The sequence below is a fragment of the Pelobates fuscus genome, chromosome 3 (assembly GCF_036172605.1).
Source record: "Pelobates fuscus isolate aPelFus1 chromosome 3, aPelFus1.pri, whole genome shotgun sequence".
NCBI lineage: Eukaryota > Metazoa > Chordata > Amphibia > Anura > Pelobatidae > Pelobates > Pelobates fuscus.
Genome location: NC_086319.1, coordinates 351,857,565 through 351,883,413, shown reverse-complemented (window position 1 = coordinate 351,883,413; position 25,849 = coordinate 351,857,565). Strand labels below are relative to the sequence as shown.

Here is a 25,849-nt window from a genome sequence, read left to right as displayed (position 1 = left end):
TCACTGGATGGAGGATACAGACATCAGAGGAAGGTGGAAAGAGACACCAGTAAGGGAGATGCCACTGGATGGAGGACAGAGATACCAGAAGGAAGAAGATAGTGAAAACAGTGATACAGATAAAGAGGATAGATACATCATTAAAGGCATGATAGAGACACCAGAGGAAGGGGAGAGGGGGAGGGAACTGACAGAGACATCAATGATAAAGACACTGAAGGAGGAAGGACAGATACATCAATAAGAGACAGTGGGAGAGGGAGGGCAGACACACTAGAGAAGGAAGAACATCAGTGGATGAAGAATATAAAACACCAAGGATAGAGACACCAGTTGGGGGAGGACAGGAAAACTAGTAGGGGGAGGGCAGAGACACTAATGGATTGAATACAAACATCGGTAGGGGGAGGGCAGAGCCAGGAGATGGTTATTGAGCAGCATCAGTTTTTATACTATTGCTTTTATAGAGCAAGTATAAAGCTGGGACAGGTGGTGAGGAAGTGCAAAAGAGCCATCCAGTTTGTCAGTGATACAAATGACATGTCTCTTCATTGCCACTTCCTCCTCCTGCAGCCAGCATTACTGCAGCCAGCACTATCACACTGCAGCCAGCACTATCACACTGCAGCCAGCACTACTGCAGCCAGCACTATCACACTGCAGCCAGCACTATCACACTGCAGGCAGCACTACTGCAGCCAGCACTATCACACTGCAGCCAGCACTATCACACTGCAGGCAGCACTACTGCAGCCAGCACTATCACACTGCAGCCAGCACTATCACACTGCAGGCAGCACTACTGCAGCCAGCACTATCACACTGCAGCCAGCACTATCACACTGCAGCCAGCACTATAGTGAGTATATAATTCTAAAATCAGTCTTGCTGTTAAATTTGTGATTGTGTTATTTCTGAAAACATGTTCCCAGGTCAGCAGCTGAAAAAGTGTGACTGTCCCTGCAAACATGGGACTCTTGGCAACTTTGCAAGAGTGGAGCAGCCAATGATGATGAGGGGCTCACTGGGCTACTGTGAAATAGCGAGACGAGGAAATTCCCTAATATGAGGCAGCGATACTAAAAAGAACTGATATGAATGGGATATAGGGGTGAATTTTGAGATATAGACCATATTAACATGCAGAAGAAGAGAAAGGGGGATTTCAGCAGGAGGTTGTACGGAAGTGGGAGCCATGAGAAAATGCAAGCATGAGGGATTGGGGACTGACAGTGGAAGGGGGTGGGGAACTAAAATGAAGGGAGGATGGAATAAGTTCAAAAAGAGTGAGGTAGGTTGGGTTGGCGGAGGGAAGTTAATACAGAGAAATTAAGCAGAGAGATTTATATGGAGGAAACATTAGGTGGATATAGATGTTGGACTGATATTCAGAAAAGGATGGAGGGAAACACAGAGAGAAGGAGGACCAGTTTAAAAAGATCACCCTAGGTGTCTTGCCCTAACATTGTGGAGCACAGGGGAAAATGTAAACATATTTTTTTATCTGTCTCTTCTAGACACCATTGTCCTATCTAGCTCAAAGGTTGATATGTAATGTAATGGTAATTACACAATTTAATACAATATTGAACATTAGACTTGTGCACAAACCTGTTTCATATGGAGCAAACTAATCAAATTCAAATTAATCGGCAACCAAACTAATCAATCCGTCTAGGATTTACCGGAGGACTCTTATGAGATTCCACAGGCAAATCCCACATGGATTCATTCGTCCGAGTGTAGTTTAACAGCATTTGATTCATTTAAAAACAACTGTAAATATCTGTTAAACATCACCAATGCCTTGTGTTATTGTTTTTTTTTTGTTTCTTTTTATCATTGTAATTCCATTTTCTTATAAATGTAATGTTTTAGCAATTGACATCACAAGCTAGTTCAGTCCAGGCACAGCCACTGCACACCACACACTGAAATGGAATAGGAGAAATAGAAACATTGCTTCTATTTAATCACCATCACATGATATGTTTATCGACAGAAAAGGGCAGAACATATAACAATGATTGACAGGGAGGCAAAACAGGAGCACTCAAATCCAGGACAGAACTGTGTCAATTCCTACATTTAATTATATGTTCAGACCTCAAAACACTAATTGACTAAATATAGGGGAAAAGTAAAAATAATATTTGAAAAACAAAAAAACTGATATGGAAGAACACGGAACCACTGGAATTTTCAAAGATGACCTTGCACATGCGCAATGAAATGCATCACGAGTGGGGGATAATGAGAAATGGCAAGATGTAATAACATATGTTGCATGAATCTCTGCTCTTTGCCACATTTTGCCAAAAATCACCACTTGCAGAAGACAAAGGAGTCACTGCTTTGTCTTTTAGCTTTTGAGTGCTTTGGAATTTCAATATAATTCCAATGTAGTCTTTATGAGTTTTTTCTTCTTTATGGATAGATCAAATGTCAAAGCGCCACCTTAAAAGTGGAGAATGGGCAGTAAAAAAAACAAAAAAAGTTAGAAAAGAGTGAACAGTAAACAAAATGAGTTTTGAGCATTTTAACATTTTTCTTGATTTCCAGATCAGTTCAAATGCTCAAAATCATTATAGAAGAGTCAGTCTCGTTGTTTCTGTATCTTTACTATAAATATGTTTCTACAAAATAAATAATTCGTAATGCATACATGTCTGCATGAGAGTCTTTGGAAAAAATCTGCCATATTCATTTCACCTGACTGTCTGAAGCCACAAACAAGGATTGTCTAACCATCAACTATGCCTTGGAGACTCTTAACATTATGTAGCGGTGTACAATTACACCTTGCAGAAGACATTTAACCTTTAAAATGGTGTTGCGGCTAGGACATGCCAATGAAAGCAACAACCACACATTATTAGTTTTTCATACAATGTTTCTACTTTACCATAATTATAGTCCATGTCAGGATAATAGATACGTCAATTATATACCCGAGGCGTACTTAATTCTGTACTATCACAAATGGCTCTGATAAGAATATATGTTTCAAAAACTAATTATACTCCCCCATTCATACCAAATATATATTTCTGACCATTTTATTAGTACCCGTTCTTCTCCATCGTGGCTAAGATATTTAAGATTATTCACTAAAAGGATTTTTATTTTTTGGGGGGAATTGACCAGACAGTGAGGCATCTTAGACCTAAATAGCTGAGGATTAGCCAACTTGGAGAATTTTTCCAATTTTGATATTTTTGGTCTAAAATGGCCCGTTTCCTGGTTAGTTCCTGATAGTTCTGAATGAAGGGGACAACTGTGGTATTGTAATCTGTTCAAAAAACAAAAACAAAATGGCCTTCCTTTGGTTTTGTGCAAACTCCAACCTGTATATTATGAATTGCAGTAATAGTATAATAGGTAGTATATAATATATGATGTACAGCACTCCGAACATGCACAGTAGCATTTCATGTGCCATGAAATTACAGGATGTGCTACCCCCTTTCACCTTGTCTTTTTTTGTTTCAATAGCCATGACAGAGGAAGGAAGGGCACTACATCTGACCAAGTGACAAAGTGGCACAATTTCTAGAACACTCAAAAGCCTTTGGCATCTGATCCCAGTAAAAGCATGATCAGATGACAGGAGCACCTGCAATGTCATAGTTATAGAATATTAAACTGACATCAGTAGCAAAGGTGGCTTAAGAGGTATAATTTTGTTTTAATTTAGCTCGGCTGCTAGTACATTTCAGCATGAAAATGAGATAAGAGCAAAGCGCTATTAATGCAGCTGCAAAACTAACAAGTGAACTAATGGTTGCTACATCTGCAGTGTTTTTCAGACATTAATAGGGGCAATGTACTCTTGTGCGGCAGATGTTTAAAAAGCAACTTTGAGAAGCAATCCACTGACCCATAAACAACCATTTACGAACCAGGCATTTGCTTGGAAAATGTCCCTTAATGTGTTAATGCCATTTAAATTTCTTACGAATAGTGAAACCAATGGGTGTGCATCTTATTTTAAAACCTACCACGGGGAAGTATTCTAAAAATCTATACCAAGAGAAGGCAAGGTGTGCACATATATGTGAAGCATTAAACTGGGAGGCAACTTGGAGGCGAAATAAGCAGGTTCAGAATTAATTGTGGTGCAGTGCTGCTATGGATACATTGCTTCAGGCTTTGTCCTTAACTGGTCCCTATTCCGGAAATTCTTTCACAGAGCAGAGATCCAGATCAAGCAACAGTTAAAGGGTTAAAGATCAAGCTATGGGATAGCTACATCTGAACTGCAAATCACAAAACCCTCAGACACTAAATGGCTGATTACAGTGATGAGGGGTGCAGAATATAAAGGAATTCAGTGCTGCAAGTGGTCCAACCCTGATTTAAATATTAACACGAAACAGACATTTACAAAGTAATCTGTGATTCTTTTTACTATGCTCAATTGGCCAAGCACTGCCATCGCCTAGACTTGGCATATGTCTTACATCTACTATCTTCACATTCTATGAGTCAAAGGCACTAGCTGTTACAGAAGGATGTTCTGTAGTTACACTGGTTCCAAAAATAACTATCCATGAGAATAAACACCTGGATATGCCAAATGTGACACCAGCAATGTAGCCCCAGTCACCTACCTGGACCAGGTACATCTGCAGCACAAGCTATGGTTGGCCAAGTACAGCAGTTGGTCATGTGTTTGGCAAGACCCAGCCACCATTTACACCTAATATCCAGAACATTCAATCTCCTGCAAATGGCATGTGAAGCTGTAGGTGAAAGCCTCTAATACACTAGACCAGGGGTGCCCAAAAGGCAGACGCCAAGATGTCTAAAACTACAGTTCCCATGATGCTTTGGGATTCTAAAGGCATACAAAGGCATCAAGGGAATTGTAGTCCTACAACATCTGGGATCTACCTTTTGGGGACCCCTGCACTAGTCTTTATACAGCATTGTAGTGTGCCATATAACATACTGCATGTAACAGGCATTCTAAAGTGGCACTACCATCGAATGTGTGAGCCAAGCACTGTGGTGTGGCACTGCCATCTACTGTAGGCACCAATTATTGTAGTTGGGCACTGCCATCTACTGTATGTAACAATCGTTGTAGAGGGAAGGTGCAATGTGCCAAGCAGTGAGGTGAACCCCTCCAGTCAAATATTTTGACAATATTTTGTGTATATACTTTCTTGTCCATGTATCACCATCTATTAAATTCAAAATAAAATATCCCAAGATTTTCAGTCTATTAAGAAAATGATCAAGTGTTGCAATCCATTGCACACTAAACAAATACACATTGCATATGCACTTACACACAGGGTTATCTCTATAATAAAACAATACAATACTGAGTGCATTCACAGACAGATATAAAAAAAAGCTACAAAAAACAGGAAAAAGTATGTGTGCAGCCAGCATGCTATTCACCATATGGAGAATTGAATGCATGCTGTTTTATTCATGTGAGTGTATGCACCTGCACACTCTGCAATCAGACTCGGAGACTGTCTCCATAAAATACGTAGCATTAATGTGAAATGGACATGTTCTGCATTTATACAAACAAGAAGTAAAAATGGATTTCTACATATCTCCTTATAGTTAGACAGAAGGAGCAGTGTGTGTGTGCCTGTATTCAGCATACAGTGTGATTTCTGATATCCCATGGAAACTGATTGCAGTGTGGCTATATCATTTCATGCCTATGTGTAGAAGATATATATTTTTAATATGTACATACACTGCAGTTTGGGCATGTGTTTAATGTAACGATTCCTAATGATATGTGGGTGGATCTCTTCCCATGATCTGTATGTATATGGCTGGAATATAGATTTTAGCACAGGTGCATCGTCCAGGCTTGTGTTAACCCATAAGCAAATAGTGGGCACAGACGAAGACATTCACATGCATAGCTGTGCACGCTGCTATGTTCTAAATGGAATACTGACTAGCAGATAGAATGCTGGAGATATTGACTGATACAATGTGTCTCACACAGTTCCACGGATGCACACATGCCAAGAGCAGATAGACCCCCCAAGATAACATGCCCCCACACCGGCTTACCGTCTGCTGCAGGTCCGGGATACCGATCCTGATGATCACCGCGTTCCCCGCTGTCTCTTCCATCCGCCGGCCGTGGGGGTCTCTGTCTCGGATGGAGGGGTCCCTGTCTTCGATGGAGGGGTCTCTTGAAGAGCTGGGGGTCTCTGTGGTGGGAGAGTTTCTGATGTCTCCTGTTTCGGGGTCTCTGTCTCCAATGGGGGACTCTCTGTCAGTGGAAGAGGGGGCTGCGTGTCCGTTGTCTCTTCCGAAGTGGGGGTCTCTTCTGGTGCCCGGGAGGGGGTCTCTGTCTGATTCCGGGGAGCCTCGGATGTTGGGGTTTCTGTCGCTGGTGGGGGTGTTGCTCCTTGTCTCGAGGGACTGTCCCTCTGGGTCCGGGGTCTTTGGGTCTCCCCCGTGAGGACGTGGGGTGCGGGGAGCCCCGAGGTCCCTCGGGGGCCCCTGAGGGGGGCTGGGTGAGGGGGGTCCGGGCCGCTCCGGGAGCTCAGGAACCGGAGACACAACATGAGCAGGAGAGGGGGAGGAGCGGAGAGACTGCATCTAATAGAGAGAGGGGGAGAGAGGGGGGTGAGAGTGAGGAGAGACTGCATGGAATAGAGAGGGGGGGTATGGGTAGATGACAGGAGACTGGCAATGCATATAATACAGAGAGCGAAAGGAAGAAACAGCATGCGAGGGAGTGAGTGACAAGAGACTTCATGTGACTGAGGGAGCAGACGAGACTGCAGTTTATAGGAAGAGTGACCTGGGGTAATCTGCATACTGAATGATACCTGTAATGGGGTGAAAATGATAGTATCTCATTCAAACAGTGGGGTGAGGGATACTTTGAATTCATTGAAGAAGTAACATGCAACACGTTTTGGGAGAGGTTCTAAGAGACATGCATGTAATAACAGAAGTGTCAGAGAGATTACATTTAATCTAATATAAGCTAAGAAAATGGGAGTCATATCTAATAGACGGGAAACGAACCAACATCCATTGAATAGGGAAGATACATTTCAGTGTAGTATACAGAGAGAGAAGAGGACATCTAAGGTGATGTAATAAAGAGAGAGGGGAGGGCAGTCTGAATGGAGAGAATGGGACATCATTTTTAATGCAGTGAGAAGAGACAACATCCAACATGTACTATATAGAGAGGAGACAGCATACAGTATCTAATGCAGCTAGCATCCAACATTTACTACAGCAGGATAAAACAGTATCCACTATATAATACAGAGACAGCAGATTGGACCCACTCTCGTGTTCTTGTAGAATATGTTCTCTCTCCTCCTTATATACCTTAGATGTTCTCAGTGTGGATTACATGTGTCCATCTCTATGTATTAGATGTTAAATGCTCCCTATGTTCTCTTTATTAAATAGTTGATACTCAATGATCTGTGTATTAAAGGACACACTTTAAAGGCTCTTCATTAAAATGAGAATTCAAATTGAATTAAGATTTTTTCCAGTTTTGACGATTTTGACCTTTAATTTGAAGTTCACATTGAATTATCACTTTGCTGAATAACCCTGTTTGTGACTAGAAGTATGTAGACACCTGCTGATTAATCATAATCATGGAGATATAATTGTCCCCCTATTTACTGCATTAAGATCCTTCAAGGTTCTATGAAGACTTTCCAGAAGATGATGGGACATTCCTGCACTGGCTGAGGTTGAGTACTAATGTTAAAAATGTGTTCACAGGACATTTTCCATTTCTTCTTCTTGGGGTGGTCAGATTTTTGTTAAGGCCAGTGAAGACCTTCCACACTGATCTCAACAAACCACTTCTGTATGGATTACATGTTGTGCATTGGGGAGTTGGTTGTTGTTGTGCTAAAATAACCCCCCATTTGAACTGAGCAGCTTAAGGTCTAGTGACTATAGTCTAAACTATGTTAAAAGCCCAAATACATTGCCCAAGTCCAAAATACCTCCAGGTTGCATTTGATCTTTTGGTATCCACCGTTATCCACAAAGTGGGCACATATATTGGCAGAATATTTACATCACTCCAATCAATGTCAAGCCTGCTACTGTGTATCTGTGCTACTTGCACTCCTTAATGCTTCATACTAACAATAATGGTTATTAAAGATCACAGTGTAAGCAATTGCAGAGTGGGATTTTATAAATCAACCTGTTGAATGAGTGACACCTGTTGAACGTCCAATCTTGAAAGCTCCAAAGTACTGGCCATTCTATTGTCAAAGTCTATCTCTGACAATAGAATGGCCAGTACTATGGAGCTTTCAAGATTGCACAACTTTCCCAGAGTTCCCAGCTTGACATGCTAATGAGTACAGACATGCATTGTGTTTTAGACTTCACTCTGCATTTCTGTCCAAGGAGGACTTTCCGAACTCCAAATTGAGGTATGCAGATGATGGAAAACAATAATTTCTCTAGTTGCATTGTAGGGAGTGTAATTGTGTTTGTTCTCACCACAATCGTACTAGCACCTAAGTTCTCAGAGTTACTTCTAACTTCCAGGCTAGTACTGGTGCCGTGCAGATGACACATGCACATGCATTGTGATGGCCATTAGCTATGGACAACAGTGGAGATTAAAGGATGTTCTTCACCGCCCAGGGGGGAGAAGAGAGAATTTGGTTTCCCTTCTTCTAAAGTAGCATTGTGTTGCCATGCATTACCATGGCAATGTTATGCTACATTTCCCAACACAGACGTCTGTACCCTCTTGGGGGTGGACAAGCTGATTCTGCTCCACTTTCAATGGCCAAAGGTAAGCCTAAAGGAGGGAAGAATACACTTTAATTTTTTTTACTTTTTCCCCCCATATATTTCATCCCCCCCACTACTACACCCATACCCCATTACAACCCTCAACCTTCCCACTACTGCACCATCCCCACATCACAGTCCCTATTACTGCATCCATCCCCCCATCACAGCCATTATCCCCCAGCACCTTTATCACTCCCTCATCCCAGCCGTTATCCTATCACAGCCCCTATCCCCCACATTACTAACCTATTTCCTTTTACAGATCCTATCCCCCAATCACAGCCTTTATCCACTATCCACTCTAAGTTTCTATCCCCCAGAACTTACCCTCCAGCAAATCCCCATTCCTCAAAAAAAGCACATAGTCACCCTTTCACATCCTTTATACCCTCTTCATTGCCCCTGTTCCCCCATTATATTCCTTATCCCACATCACAGATATATATTTCCATTTTACAGACTCTATCTCCCTACAAACCATAGCCCCTATCACATGCATACACCTACAAACAACAGCCCCTATTGCCCTATCAAGCTCCTATCTCCACACCACTGTGCCTATCCCCAGCATAACCCCTTTATCAGAGCCCTTAACCCTACATAACTGTCCCATTCCACACATCACAGACCCTATCCCCTATCACATCTCCTCTAAAGTTTATATGCCCCACTACTGCCCCTACCCACCAACTCATACCCAATCGCACCTTCACATTCCCTATTCACTCCTTCACAGCCCCTGTTCCCTTATCATAGCCCCTATTCTCCAATTATAGTCTTTATCTCCCCATCACAGCCCTATCCCCTGCAGAACGACACACACATACAGCCCTATTAGACACACACATACACTACAGCCCATATCTCCATAAAACACTACAGCTCATATCCCATATCACAGCTATTATTTCCCCATTACAGCCGTATACCCTCACCACCCTCACCACCGCCTTTATTCACCATGTAATACAGCCCATATCTCCCAATATATTACAGCCAATATCTCTCCCAAACACTATAGCCCTATCCCCCACTACCGACCCTATCCCCTCCATTACAGCCCTTAGTCTCCCATCAGAGTCCTATCTCAAGATCACATCCCATATCACTCCACAAACATGAGCCCCTATCCCTGAAAACACTACAGCCAATCTCTCCCCTATACATCATAGCCTCTATATCCCAAATACTCCATCATTGCATATCTCCCCCATACACTACAGCCACTATCCCCCTATACTACATCTTATACCTCCACCATACACTACACCCCCTATCCTCCCATGCACTGCAGCCCCTATCCTCCCACATACTTCAGCATCTAGCCCACACCCCACGCACTAAATCTCAGCATCTAGCCCACACCCCACATACACTACAGCTCCGAAACACACATACAAATACACACTACAACCCCTCTCCACGCACTACACTGCAAACAACCCCATTCACAGATACATAACCTGACAAAGCCTCTCCCCAAACACAACTCCTCAAGAAACTCCTCCACATGCATACCAAGACATGCAACTCCACAAGCAGAATGGCTACCTACACCTACCTCTCCATACACAGAATCTCACAAACAGCTGCCCCATATACAGGTATACACAGCACCACAAGCAACCTCCTCCCAAACATACAACCTCACAAGCAGCCTCCAAACACAGTCAGCTTTCTTATACATCCTAAATATGAGGCTCGCCTTCAAGACTTCTCCTGTGGTATTCCCTTTCCTTTTCCGTTAGACGCTCACCCAGTCTTCACTTGTTCAAAAAATCATTAAAAACTTACTTTTTCAAAAAAAGCATATACATTAAACTGTTAATGGCTCCCAACTGATTCATCTCCTGGAACTGTCATTAAAGAACAAAAAAAACCCACACTAAGTCTTCAGTGAATACTATTTTACAAATCTACTTCCCTATACGTCCCTTACCTTTTGTGTCACTTTACCCCATTCCCTCTAGCATGTAAGCTCAGTGAGCAGGGCCCTCAACCCCCGGGTGTTCAACTTGTCTGGTTACAATTACATGTTTGTTAGTTGACCCATTGTAAAGCGCTACAGAATTTGTTGGTGCTTTATAAATATAATTATAATAATAATAATACACACACGCACACATAATACACTCCCAGCCCTGTCTCTCTTTTGTTATTCCATTTATGGGAATACCAGAGCCATGTTACAAGCAAACACAGAACAAGCATGCATTGTGCTAAACAAACACAGGGCATCTTCCTAATGCCAGAGCTCTTCAGAAGGGCTATGCGCATGAGCTGCCCCTAAGTGGCATCAAACTGACATGTCCACTGATGCACAACACACCCTTCTCTTGACTCACCCACACCAGTATTAGGCAGCTTTGCCTTTAAATGCCCAGGCTAAATTTTTGTCATAGACAAGCCCTATTTTTGGATACAACCCATGCATTGGTTTAACAAAAGCTGTGTTTAAAACAGTGTCCATTGATAAGGGTATCTGCAGAAAAAGGGTAAAGTATGAAATACAATACTTGTCTGTGCTCATTTGCATGTCAAACTGGGAACTCTGGGATAGTTGTGGAAACATGATTTCTCAAAGGCTCTGTGCCCAAGGAGGACTTTCCAAAGTCCAAGTTAAGATATGCAGATAGTGCATAACAGTGATTTCTCTAGCTGCACTGTGGTGAGACTTATTGTGTATGGTGTCCCCACGATATCTATACTGCATATGAAAGTATAAGATGTAACTGTTCCAATAAAGTTATGTTCTTGTTTTCTGACACAGCTGGAATAAAGGTTGATTTGGGAAGACCGAAAGAGCCACACACACATATATTTATGTGCCAAAAAAATTGTGGTGGGACTCCCCTAAGTGCAAATTTTTCAAGTTGGATTTTGACGTCTTCCTTAGGCACAAAAACCCAATAACTCATATTCCCAGTACTATCCCAGAGTCCCCAGGCTGACATGCAAATAACCACATATAGGCATATATTGCCTCTCTAGTAGATATTCTCTCGCCTTTATAAAAATTAGGTGCTTGCTTATTTATTGGACGGTTACATTATCTTGATGTGTGTGAGTGTCCATCTGTCACCTAACACTGAGAGGTGTGATCTTCTAACATCTAATTCAGAGAGAATAGAATAGAAGATATAACAAAAAGAAAGAAAAGAGCAAACACAACATTAATAGAATGAGAGGAGAATCCATCCAACGTTTATTCCGAGAGAAAGAGACATCTAATAGAGAAAATCATCCGATATCTAGTTCACAGAGAATAGAAGTCAATCAAAATCTAATGCAAAGAGAGGAGAGTGCATCCAGCATTTAATACAAAGAGAGAATGTATAAAAAGTATCATCAATCTGGGACAAGTAAAATAAATAACACCTCAAATTAGTTATGGGAAAGAGAAGGGAACTGGCAATCTGTAATACTGAGATAGAAAGAACATCTAACATCTACTATCATTTCAGACAGAGCAGAGAGCATCTAACAACACCTATGTGTATAGAGCATATATCAGAACAGGCTGTGTTAATGGTAAATTACATCTAAAAGAGAGGAAAGGATGCATGCTTTCTATAGAAATGAATGACTAAGTCAATGTGCGGGTGGCAAGCTGTGCATAATAGAGAGACTGCTTATGGAGAAAGGACAGGCAGCATCCTATAAGGAAAGGAGCAATCATTTTATAGGTGTGAGAGAAAAGCAATGGCTGTATATCACCAAGATCCTGTATAGCAGAGAGAAGTTACTACTTGCTTCTAATAGTCAGGGAGAGGGAACTTATTCATACTTGGAAACCATTTAATCGAAAAGAGAAAGCCAAGGGAGCCAGGGCAGAGACTAAATGTGTTAGGGGCGAGGAGGCAAAATACAGTTTTAGAGAGTTTACTCATTAACTCACAAATTGTCATGTATTCATTAGTAAATTTCTAATTGGAGGCCAACATAGCTGAATTGGAAACATTCATCAATGCAGTTACGGTTCCTGTCACAAAGTCTTCAAGTGATGAAGAAGATGAATCTTGTGCAAAGTATTGGAGGTGAGACAGCCATTAAAGGAACACTATAGTCACCTAAATTACTTTAGCTAAATAAAGCAGTTTTAGTGTATAGATCATTCCCCTGCAATTTCACTGCTCAATTCACTGTCATTTAGGAGTTAAATCACTTTGTTTCTGTTTATGCAGCCCTAGCCACACCTCCCCTGGCTATGATTGACAGAGCCTGCATGGAAAAAAACTGGTTTCACTTTCAAACAGATGTAATTTACCTTAAATAATTGTATCTCAATCTCTAAATTGAACTTTAATCACATGCAGGAGGCTCTTGCAGGGTCTAGCAAGATATTAACATAGCAGGGGATAAGAAAATCTTAATTAAACAGAACTTGCAATAAAGAAAGCCTAAATAGGGCTCTCTTTACAGGAAGTGTTTATGGAAGGCTGTGCAAGTCACATGCAGGGAGGTGTGACTAGGGTTCATAAACAAAGGGATTTAACTCCTAAATGGCAGAGGATTGAGCAGTGAGGCTGCAGGGGCATGTTCTATACACCAAAACTGCTTCATTAAGCTAAAGTTGTTCTGGTGACTATAGTGTCCCTTTAAAGAGTCATCATGTAATAGAGTTAGTTTGTGAAGTAGAGATGATAGAACATTATGAGAATAAATGAACACCTGCAGAGATAGCAGGTAAGAACCTCTGTAGCTATATCAAGTAAGTATCCCTGCAGATGTATCAAGTAGGTACCTCAGCAGAGATATCAAGTGCGTTTCTCAGCAGAGATATCAAGTAAGTAACTCTGCAGTTATCAAGTAAGTGTCAAGTAAATTGTAGAGCTCCTCTACAAGCATTATATAATAAAAAATAAAAAAACTTTGAAAGTTTGTGCAATAATTCTACTCCCAAGAATTGGTTCATTCTCGGAAGTGAATTAATCCAGGGCTGAGAACTATGCTAGAAGAGATGATGGAGCAAGGGCTGAGAATTGGCCTAATACAGATGATGAAGCCAGGGCTGAGAACTCTCCTAATACAGATAATTGAGCAAGGTTTGAGAACTGACTTTCTACATATGATGGAGCCAGGGCTGAGAACTGACCTAACAGTGTTGATGGAGATGGGGTTGAGAACTGGCCTAACAGAGATGATGAAGCCAGGGCTGAGAACTGACATGATAGAGACGATGGAGCCAAGGCTCAGAATTGATCTAGTAAAGAAAATGGAGCTAGAACACAGAATTGATCTAAACATGATGGAGTCAGGACACATAATTGATCTAATATAGATGATGGAACCAGGACAAATAATTGATCTAATAGAGTTGATGGAGCCTGGCCACATAATTGATGAAACTGATATATTAGACATGATGGAACCAGGTTAGAGAATAAAGATGAGCTTCATGCAACAAATACTGCAACCACTGCCAACTGGTAGAAATTATAGAGTTAATATACCACCACTCTGTAGAGAAGATTATTGATCTAATAAAGATAACAAAGATATGGATAATATTACTGTACTCAGGGCTGGATTTGACAATAGACAGAATAGAAAGCTGCGTACCTCAACTAAATTAGATTTTTCTTTCTCCATTTAAGATATACACTTTATTGAGAAAAGTATTCAAAGCCCTTAATTTATTTCTAATTATTTTCATTTTGCATCATTTTTCTACAATCTTTTAAATTATTATTTTTTTAAATCGACAAAGTAAAAATCAGGTTTTTGAAAATTTTAAATTATTAAAAAGAAAACACTGAAATATCACATTGCTGTGACATTTGAAATTTTAGCTCAGATGCATCCAATTTCTCTGGATCATCTTTACATTTCTAAACTTTGATTGTAGCCCTCCTGTGGCAAATTCAAGGGATTGGACATGGTTTGAAAAGGCAGAAACTTATATATAAAGTCTCACAATTGTAAATGCATATCTGAACAGAACCCAAGCCACTTGGTCACAGGAACTGCATACACAGCTCAGACAGGATAGTGTCAGGGCACAGATCTAAGGAAGGCTACAAAAACTTTTAGCTGCATTGACAATTCCCAAGAGCACAGTGGCCTCAATAATTCTTAAATAGAAGCAATTTAGAACAGCCAGGACTCTTCCTAATGCTGGCTGTCCTGCCAAGTTGAGCAATATGGGCAGAATGGCCTTGGTAAGAGAGGTTACAAAGACTCCAATGTTCACTCTGGGTGACCTCATGTGTGGAGATGGTGGAAACTTGCAGAAGGACAACCATCCTTGAAACACTCCACCGAACTTGCCTTCATGGCAGACTGGCCAGACATAAGTCTCTCCTCATTGCAAATCACGCAAATGGAATTCACAAAAATAGTACCTATCAATCTGTGAGAAACAAGATTATTTGGTCTTCTGAAAAGAATATTGAATTGTTTGGCCTCAATTCAAAGTGTCAGGTCTTGTGGAAACCAGGCACTGCTCATATCCTGCACAATGCCACTCCAATAGTGAAGCATGGTGGTGATAGCATCATATTTTGGGGTGTTTTTCAGGAACAGGGACTGGTCAATATTGAGGAAAACGAAAACCTGGTCTGGACCAGACCTCAGACTAGCTGACCTTCCAACAGGACAATCACCCTAAGCACACAGCCAAGGCAAAGACAAGTGGCTTACAGACAGCTCATGTCCTTGAGTGGCCTAGGCAGAGCCTGAACTTGAACCCAACAGAGTGAGATCTGCATATGGCTGTCCATCATCAATCCCCATTCAAACCTGACAGGCATTGAGAGGATCTGCAAATATGAATGGCAGAAACTACCAAAATCCAGGTGCACTAAGCATGTCACATCATACCCAAAACAGACTTGAAGCTGTAATATCTGTAAAGTGAGTGTGACATGGTGACTTTGTCTGAAGTTAGTGTGACAGGGGGTGAGCGTAGGAGGGCCAGTGGGACATATTTGATATGGCCACAGTGTTTTTTCTCATCATGAATGAATTAAGATGCAGGTGATGGTTGCCACCAATAATATTGTGCAGTGGATTAAATGAGAGTCTTTTAGGCATGTAGCACACTCAATAATAAAAGAGGAATGGCATGATTAAGCATTACTTAGGGGGTACAATTATAAAGAGCGCATCAAAAAAGAAAGGGGCATAGAGTGTCTGATAAAGCAATAATGTATATTGCACCCTGTGGAGAGATTGGAGCTCGAGCAAAGGTTTTATGTAATAAAGAGATGGAGAGAGAGAGAAAAGAGTGTGAATTGCACCTCACAGAAGAGGGAGGTTAACCGACACTTTATACAATAAAGGGGGTGGAGGGAGAAAAGCAATAGTACAGATAATACTCAGCAGAAAGATGAGAACATGGTTTAATTTCTGGGGGAACTGACTGGAATTGCTTTCTGCTTTTCTGGAAATGAGGAAATATCACACAAGCAAGACTAGTACACGTCTGGTCCTCCAGATAAGGTGCAGAGCTGCCAGACAGCACTGTATCCATATACCAGCAGCATTCTGGAGAGACTTAATTAAAGAGATACTTGCTTTGGTTTATATTAACCCCTTCACTACCAAGCCGCTTGCAATAAAAATCACACTCAAAATCTGAGTATTCTGTTGTCCTGGAAAGTAATATTTCAATGTAATTTCTATTTCAGTATGCGTAGATAGTGGAGGCTAATTAAAACAAAACAACATTTTAGTTGGACAGAAAAGCTGTCATAAATAAATAAGATTTCCTAATATATAGTCCCCCTTATATTGTATATATTGCTACATTACCAGGACATTTCCCATACCATATCATTCTCACATTGCAGCCATGTTGCCACTGTGGACACACACAAATACATGCACACACATATATACACTCTAATACATGCACACACAAATATACTAATGCAGAGAGACACACAATGATACACAGATAAACACACACTCATTGACAGATACAGACACACAATAACAGTGTGTGTGTCTGGGAGCGAGTATTGGTATCCATGCATACGTGTCTGGCCATGTACTGTTTATTTGCCTGAAAGTGTGTGTCCTGCAGTGAGTATCCATGTGCATCTGTGAGTGTATATTGGTTCATATCTATGTCTGTGACTGTGCCTGGAATGCATATATGTGTATATGTGTGTGTCTGTATATTTCTGTCTCTGTGAACTTGTGTATATCTGTGTCTGGGAGAATATGTGTGTGTACAGGAATTGCTTACAGTGTGTTGTTTGTAGAGGGGATGCTTGTGGTCTTCATGTATGTTTTATGTTTATGGTTAGGCTGTGTTGTGTGTATGAGGGTGACTGTGTGTGTAATAGGGTGACTGTGACAGTGTGACTGTGTGTGTGGTGTGAATGTAACAAGGCAACTGTTTGTGTGTGGTAAGTGTGGATGGTGAGTGTGAGCATGTGACGGTGTGTGTGTAGTAAGTGTGGAGATTGAGTGTGACAGAGTGACTAACTGTGTGTGCGGTGAGTGTCACAGGGTGACTGTTAGTGTAGGGTAAGTTTGACAGAATGTCTCTGGGTGTTGAGGTGACTGTAGGAAGGGGAGTGTGACAGAGTGACTGTGTGTGGGATGATGAGTGTGACAGGGTTACTGTGTATGATGTGATGGGGGTAGACTGTGAGTGGGTAGATTTTTTTGTTTGTTATGTTTTATACGAAGCCCCGACTACTGCTTACCTCCAGTAAAGAGGGCTCTAATCCTTTTATCTGGTGGTCTGATGGGCTACCATTGGGATCTGCACCTCTTGCTGGGTAGAGACCCCTCTGAAAATCCCCTTGCAGTTTCTGACCAGATGGAGCATTTGTAAAGAGCTGCTCCATGCCACTGATGCAGTCTGTAGATTAAGCAGTGCAGGGCCGTGCAGTAAGACCTGTAGATCTGCCCACCGGTCCATGCAGCTTTGACAAGACTCAGCAGAGTCAGAGCTATAATGGTTGCACTGGATCTGCTGTCAGCACAGCCATTGCAATAAACAAATTTAATTTAATTTGTGATCATTAAAATTGTGAATACACGATTATGGGGTATTGCTGCATACCCTGGCAATCGTGTATACACAATGGTGTGAAAGGTACAGGTGGGACCAGTCTGATATGCTTCAGATATGTTCTCTCTGTAATGGCACAAGTTGGGCTAAAACCAGCTTGAGATCTGAGCGGAGACCCACCGAAGGGCCAGCTAATTGAGCTGTTGTCCGTTCTCCCCTCTCTTACTACTCCCCTCTCTTACTACTTGTTCCACCAACTGATTTGGTTGGCCCTGCAGGACAATTCACTTTCGTTATGCTTCTCACTGGCTTAATATCCAGCATATTGCATCTGGAAGGAGTTACATCTGTTGATCAATTTCTATACTTTTCTAGTCACTACACTAAACGCTGGCTAGAGGAGTAACCACAGCAACCACAGAATAGATGCTGTAGTTGCTCTGCCACTGAGAAGGTGAACCACCTGTAGGAGGGTTCTCCTGCTCTTGTCTGTCAGTTAAATGTGGACATTAAAGGACTATGCTGATACTATACCAAAAAATTGTAAACAGGTTTCTACACTTCCGACAGTGCAGTGTGTATATGGAATGTAATTTACTTGTTAATTAATAAATATTCATAATAATAAATACTTGTAATATATAAATGTGTATGTACCATGACAGGTGCATATTTAGGAGTGATTTACTGCCTTTGGGGATCAGACTGTGAGGACAGGCATAGTGTCACATTTGGTTCTTCAGAGGTTGAGATAAAAAGTGGTAAATGTAATAGTTTGGGGAGAGGTCATATGACTCATAAAGAGAAAGGATAAATAATTAATGTACTTTAAGATAAAAACAAGGGAAAGAACAGTTCTCCACTCAAGAAGAGGGGTGTGTTTATTATTGGCCAAAATAATTAGAAATAGCACATTGATTTTTCCAGAATGTAATCATTTATAGAAGGAAAACAGTACTGTTATAGAACGAAAACAGAAGCAAATATTCCATAAGGTAGAACATTGGAGATCCGGACTTGAGATAGAGTTTTAAAGGGGAGAGACTGCACACAATTGAGAAACCTGAAAAACGTCTTCTACTTGCAGAAGGGAGCAAATGAGGCGACTTGCCAGGAGGAGAGAAGCATTCAGCTTTGCATGTAATAAACGGACACAGAATTGCTTTATCTGAGAGAGTGGAGGAGAGACTACTTCAAACAGACAGATAAGGCCAAGGTGAAAAATATGTAACAGAAAAAAGGAAGCTTAGATTTGCCTTAGTTTTGAGAATAGGAAAGGGAAGACGACTGCATCTCTAATAATAAGATGGAGAAAAGGAGACTAGGCATCATAGCCAGACACGGAGAGACAGAGTATAATAGAGCGAGAGGGAGGACTGTGTCTAATAGTGAGAGATGAAGCAACGGATCTGGAATAATGAGACAGGAAAAGAGGATGAGGTATCTAATAATGAGACTGGTAGAGAAATGAGACTGTGGCTATTGGTGAGATAACGAAAGAGCGGGGGAGCATAAATGAAAGAATTGCCAAAAACATTTTAGCAAAGTGCACAGAGGTCATCTTATATGGGATGAGGGGTGCCTGAGAACTGAGAAGGGACAGTCATGGTGAGTGAGTGTGCTCGGTGTGTGCTGATAATAAGGGCCATGCGATCCATACAATGCATTGTGTTACGAGGTGCCAATAGGCATGGTTCTACAGTAAACTCTGTCTTCTTTTAGTTGTTTCAGTTCTGGAGGCCCCTCCTACATACCTTTTTATTCTGTTGGCATCCATCACCTCCCACCTGACACCTCTTCCTCACAGACTATCCTGAAAAGGGATCTCAACTCAATGTGCCAACAAGGCTCTCATGCAACAACACAACGCAGGGAAGGAATCTATACATCCATCTATCTATCCATTCATCTATCCATCTATCCATCCATCTATCCATCTATCGCTTTGTCTGTCTGCCTGTTTGTCTTTTCAAATCTATTCGTTGCTTGCCAGGTTTTGTCTGTCTTTTTAGCTGTGTATTTTTCTGTACTTTTATATAAGTAGATATATGTATTGTTTTTCTTTCTGTTCTATATATCTTTAAATACAACTACCTCCTACCTGCATTTTTTGTTAAGTCTGCTTATGAATATATGTTTGCTAACTATTCTCTGTCTACCTATGATTCTAACGATGTCATGTGTGTGTCTACCTAACTCTTGTCTGTCTGTATTGTATATCTAGCAGCAAGATTGAATAAAAATAGGTACGTTGGAAAGATGAGACACAGCAACCACCAAGACATCAAACAAAAGTGTGTACATTTCTAACCGCTGCACTTCACTGTAAATCTTCTGGATACCGTATAAGGTACTTTGGCAACTTGGAGCTTGCAATTACATAGTTACATAGTAATATCGGCTGAAAACAAAACTTTCAAGCTGTGTTTCTGATGTTAATCCAGAAGAAGGTAAAAAAACAAATTGGGAGAGGTATCCAATTATGCAAGAAGATGGGAAAAATCCTTCTTGACTCCAAATGGCAATCTGATTTGAACTTGAATCAACATGTTGTTACCTACGTGTTAACCTGTATATCATTGTGTTTTCATTTGTGTAAAAAAAATGTGTTTTTTTGTAAACATGCAGGCCTTTAAAAAATAAATCTGTACAGAATCTAATAAAACAAGCCCTTCTGTTAGTGAATGATAAATTCATGGAATTAAACAAGAAACTCAATCCAAAGACGGGAGAATGCTTCAAGGTGTGATACAGAAAGAAAGTTTATCTGATAGTGAGTGACATAAAGGGCATGCTTTATATTAAGGCAGAGATATAAAAAAAGTATCACATGAATAGGAGAAAGCAGAGGTTACATCTCTTATATAGACGTGTAGGAGAGGAAGCAGCATAAATGGCTATTATGATGACTTAACCAGCCGTGTAAACCTTTGGCATGGCCCTGCTGCTTGTAATTTAAATGATAATACGTAAATGCAGTGCTATTGTTTGGACATGGTGGGTGGAGGGATTGGATGTTTTTTATACATAGAAATAGGAATATTGGATGTTCATGTCACTTCTTTACTTGGTACCATGGACATGGGCTGGGGAACACGGGGTCATTAATACTGACAGTCAGCAGAACTGCCACAGGGTTCTCTACAGATAGTAATACATAATCAATGAACTAAAGACGTGTTTAGGATTTTCTATTTAACCCCTTAAGGACCAAACTTCTGTAATAAAAGGGAATCATGACATGTCACACATGTCATGTGTCCTTAAGGGGTTACAGACATTATTTTCGCAAAACATTCACTAGAAATATATTGGGGAAGAAGAAAAGAAACCAAGGCAGAACCCTCTTTTACCTTTTGTATTTGTCAGTGTATACTGTACGTTCTCCCCTAATTGTACAGCGATGTGGAATATGTTGGCGCTTTATAAATCACGAAGATAAATTAATAAAAAAGGAAGGAAAGAAATCCTTTCATATCCTAGGAAACCATGTGTTGTGAATGGGGTTAACGTGGTGCGAAATATTAAACATATTTTAACCCTTTCTGGAACCAGTCTGCTTTAATCCGTGGGCGTTTGTGGCTGGATTACACTATTTCAAGGTGTTGTAAATACTATCAGGGTTATTCACCAAAGTGAGAATTCAAAGTGAATTCAATGTAAATTTTAAAGTTAAGGTCAAAATCGCTACTCCGGCTTTAAAAAAATAAATTCAATAACCCTGCGTTTGTGTAAGCAAAGCAGAGGCTGTTTTTAGAGAGGTATTTTTACACTAAACACTGATTTGTAGCGCATTAAAAAACTGAATTGCAAAATTGTCACATCGTTACAGTTAACTGTTCAGTAAATCAGCCACAAACAGGGAACAATTATATAAGAATATGATTACTAGACCCTATGCACAAATCCCTTTTAGCTCCATTGAACATATCAAATGCCTGTCAATCTATTGACAACAAACCGATTTTTTTAGGGATTTGCCAAACAAATCAATTCTTTCGTTCATACGTTGGCAGGCATTTGATTTCTTCAATGCAGTTGATAGGGATTTGTGCATAGGTCTAGTAATCATATTCTTATATAATTATGATTATAAAAAACAAAAACCTTCAGCCACTTACCTGAATCCAACGCCGATGTCCCTCGGCCCTGGGTCAGGCTCCGCTCATATTCCTCCCCTGCTGACATCCGCCAGTGGGGGAGACCTAATGTGCATGCGTGGCAAAGGCTGTGCGCATTAGAACCCCCCTTAGGAATGCATTATGAATAATGAATTCCTAAGGGGATTCCGGCAATGCTGGAGATCCTCATGCATAGCATGAGGATGTCCAGCGTTGTTCAAGCGACCAAAAAGTTGTTTAAGAACCCGAAAGTCCCTCTAGTGGCCGTCTGGTAGACAGCCACTAGAAGAGGACATAACTCTGCAAGGTAATTATTGCAGTTTATGAAAACTGCAATAACTACACTTACAGGGTTAAGGGTGATGGGAGTTGGCACCCAGACTACTCCAACGGGAAGAAGTGGTCTGGGTGCCTGGAATGTCCCTTTAATGTTGGATTCAAGCAAAAGATACACAAAAAGGGCAGAATACACAACATTCAGAGTGTTTAACAGACTAAATAACATAATACATATGAAGAAAAACAGCATATTCAATGGAATGCAACAGGTGAATGAACAGGTAGAAGAGACTCCAAAGGCTATTCACTAAGGTGAGGACTGTTGTAAATTCAAAGTGCATTTAAAACTAAAGGCCAATGATGTAGTTAAACTAGTTAAGCTGACTTGGAGAATGTTTCCAGGTTAGCTATTTTGGCCTGAAATTTAAATTCCTGACAAATCTCAACTTAGTGAGTAACCCTTGCTATGTAACAGAGTGTAGGATGCAGGTAACAGAGAATATCAGGTAATGCAAAATGAATGTATCAGAGGGCCTGACACAGGTAACAGAATTACTGCAGCTACATGAAGTTTATATCAGAAATAGGGTGAGGGGTTAGTGCAGGAGAGACAGACAGCTCTGATCAGTAAAATTTCGAAAACGCTACCCAATAGATACTGAGTGAAAGGTTGCATCTAAAAAGAGGGAATGAGATAGAAGAGGAATGTGGACATATGTAGGTGAAACAACTAGACTGTAATGTGAGTGTCTTTGAATTATTAAAGCTCTCTCTCGCTCTCTCTCTCTCTCTCTCTATTATACATAGTCACATAATCATGAATTAAGTATACAAGGTATTAAAAGAAAGCTTGATTGTCATCCAGAAGGAAAAAAAAATCATCTGTTTTTCCTTCAGAAAAATAATACGTCTTCATTGGGCAAGCTTAATTACTTTAAATCTATTACTATGGATTTTTCGTTATTCTAATATAGAATTCAGTGATCACTTTAGATGTAGGAATTCCTGTGATGATTTGCTCCCGCCTTTGGAATGCCCAGATGCTGCGGAACTTCCCATGATGCTTTGCCAGCTTTTAGAATAGCCAAGCATTGTAAACATTGTAGCTCTAAAGCACCTTGGGGTCTACCCCTGCTCATTCCATACAGTACTGTTACTAATTATTATTTAGGGATTCTTAGTTATGGGGATCTCCTTATGGGCATGCACAGAGTATAATGTGAAAACTAATCATTTTTCAGTTGTATTCATGTCAAACTATCACTAGTTTCTGCAATAATGTACTAGTGGTCCTTTTAGGAAAGTACTTGTTTCACACTAGTGCAGATTCCCTATAGATAAAAAGGTGGAGCAAGTATATAGGCCCAAGTGACTTCCATTCAAGTTAAATGGCTCTACTGAGCATTCCTCTAATTGCAATCTTGGATTGGTTTCATAGAATTTTCTGGAATATACTGGATTGTCCCAGCCATATCCTTTTCATGGAGGATGTCTTAGGAGGTGGCTTGAAGTCTGTATGTTTACTACAGAAGACTAAATGGATGTATATTTTGGCAAATTCCAGGACTCAAGAAGTCATCATACCTTTGGAACCTAATGTTTTAAAATGTATATGGATGCACAAATTTCTGAATCTAAAAAGAAATCAATAATTAAAAATATTGCCGATTTGTAGATACAGCAATGATTCCATTGCAGGCTAAACACACCTCTAGTGGCTGACTTCCTAACAGTCACTAGAGGCATTTCATCAGAATCTGAGACCCAAGTTAGATTCTGCTCTCACAGCTAACCTTTTGAGAAGGTTAGCTGTGAGAGCAGAGTGTGAGAGAGCAGGTAAGAAGTCTGTAGGGTTTATGATGATCCCTTGAGCCCCCTTGGTGTACATCTGTCTCACAAAAACATTACGGTTTATAGAGGCACTATTCAAAACCAACTATTCTGCTTGAAGTAACAGTCACGCTGTCTAAAGCACCATCCTCTAGTTTTAGGTTAGACCATTCAGAAGCAGTTTGACTAAAATGTGTCTCTTCTTGGCACCTGGAGACATCCTCTTCTTTAGTGGCATTTATAATTACATGGTTACATAGTTGTCTAGGTTGAAAAAAAGACTAAAGTCCATGAAGATCAAGTCTGAAGCCTATTCTTTTCTGCTGTTGATCCAAAAGAAGGCAAAAAAAATCAATTGTAGCCATTTTTTATTATGCTACAAAGAGGGAAAACCCTTCTTGATGCCATAATGACAATCACATTTCTTCTTAGATCAATAACCCATTCAATCTGACATACATATCAATTATATCTGTGAATATTCTATTTATGCAAAAAAAAATCCAAGCCTTAAAAATATATATATATATATATATATATATATATATATATATATATATATATATATATATATAGCCCCTGCACTCCAACCAAAATTTTGTAAAAACCGGCACTCCAAGGATTTTCAAAACGAAATCTTCTTTATTCAGAGAGAAAACATCAACGTTTCAGCTTCCCTAAGGAGCTTTCATCATGTATATATTTACAATCTGATAAGACATCTGGTTTAGGTAGAGATTTCCACATATTTAGTGTTTAAGCACCTGTAAGTGAAAATGCCGTTATTCCAGTTTTAATGGGTAACTTATGGTCTGTTGTATATTCTAGCTAATGAGCAGGTTAGAACATGACCCTTGTATATATTTCTATAGTTCTATCATATCCCCTCTGAGATGCCTTTTGAAAACAAATGCAGTTTTTTAAATCCTTTCTTTGTAACTAATGTTTTCCATTTCCCTTACTAGTTTTGTAGCTCACCTCTGCACTATTTCTGCAATATTCTTCTTTAAAACTGGTGCCCAGATTTGCACAGTGTATACAAGGTGGGTTCTTACCATTGATTCATAAAGAGGCAAAATTACCTTTTGATCATGTAAATCAATACATCTTTTTATAAACAAAAATACCTTACTAACTTTTGCAATGGCAGAAAGACATTGCATGCTCTTGCCTAGTTGTGATATATAATTGCTCCCTTGTCCTTTTCATATAGCTTGAGGCTGTGCTCCAAGACCAGTTTACAGAGGTAGAAAACATAAGCTTCCTAAACACTACAAAACTGTCATAATGATCTTTGGAACAGTACCTAAATTATACAAATTCAACAATTCCCACCTGTCCATCAAAACAAATTCAAATAGCACACTGACCGCAGTCCACTCTTTCAAATACTTGGGTATGTTGTTAGACCCCAATCTATCTTTTGGCCTCCACATAGAAAAGCTTGCATCTAAACTTTATCCAAAACTAGGTGCCCTGTACAGAAACAAATCCTGCCTAAGCCTTACAGTAAAGGAAAAAATTGTACAGCAAATGCTGATGCCAATCATTGATTATGGGGGTGTAGCATATGCATCTGCACCGCAATCCCACATTAATAAACTAAATACATTGTATAACTCGTTCTGCCGATTTGTGCTACAATGAAATTACAGGACCCATCATTGTGACATGCTAAAAGAACTAAACTGAACTAAAGATGAACTAAACTTCATCTTTCCAGCCTTGTGTTTAAGAGCTTTTTGGGAAACTCACACTCTACCTGAGCAAAATGCTCTCCTCGGCTGTTCCCACCTCCTATAACATCCGATTCAGTACCAGCACTTTATTTAGTCTACCTCAATACAAGAAG

The 25,849-nt window shown here is 40.3% G+C and overlaps 1 protein-coding gene across 2 annotated transcripts in view; it reads right to left on the bottom strand.

The window, feature by feature from the left end:
- Nucleotides 1-25,849, bottom strand: part of SHANK3 (SH3 and multiple ankyrin repeat domains 3) — a 334,590-nt gene that overhangs the window by 252,982 nt on the left and 55,759 nt on the right. For both annotated transcript variants that reach the window (XM_063449167.1, XM_063449168.1), the window contains exon 3: nt 6,055-6,591. In XM_063449167.1, coding sequence (XP_063305237.1) covers nt 6,055-6,591 — 537 coding nt within the window. The remainder of the gene's footprint in view (nt 1-6,054; nt 6,592-25,849) is intronic.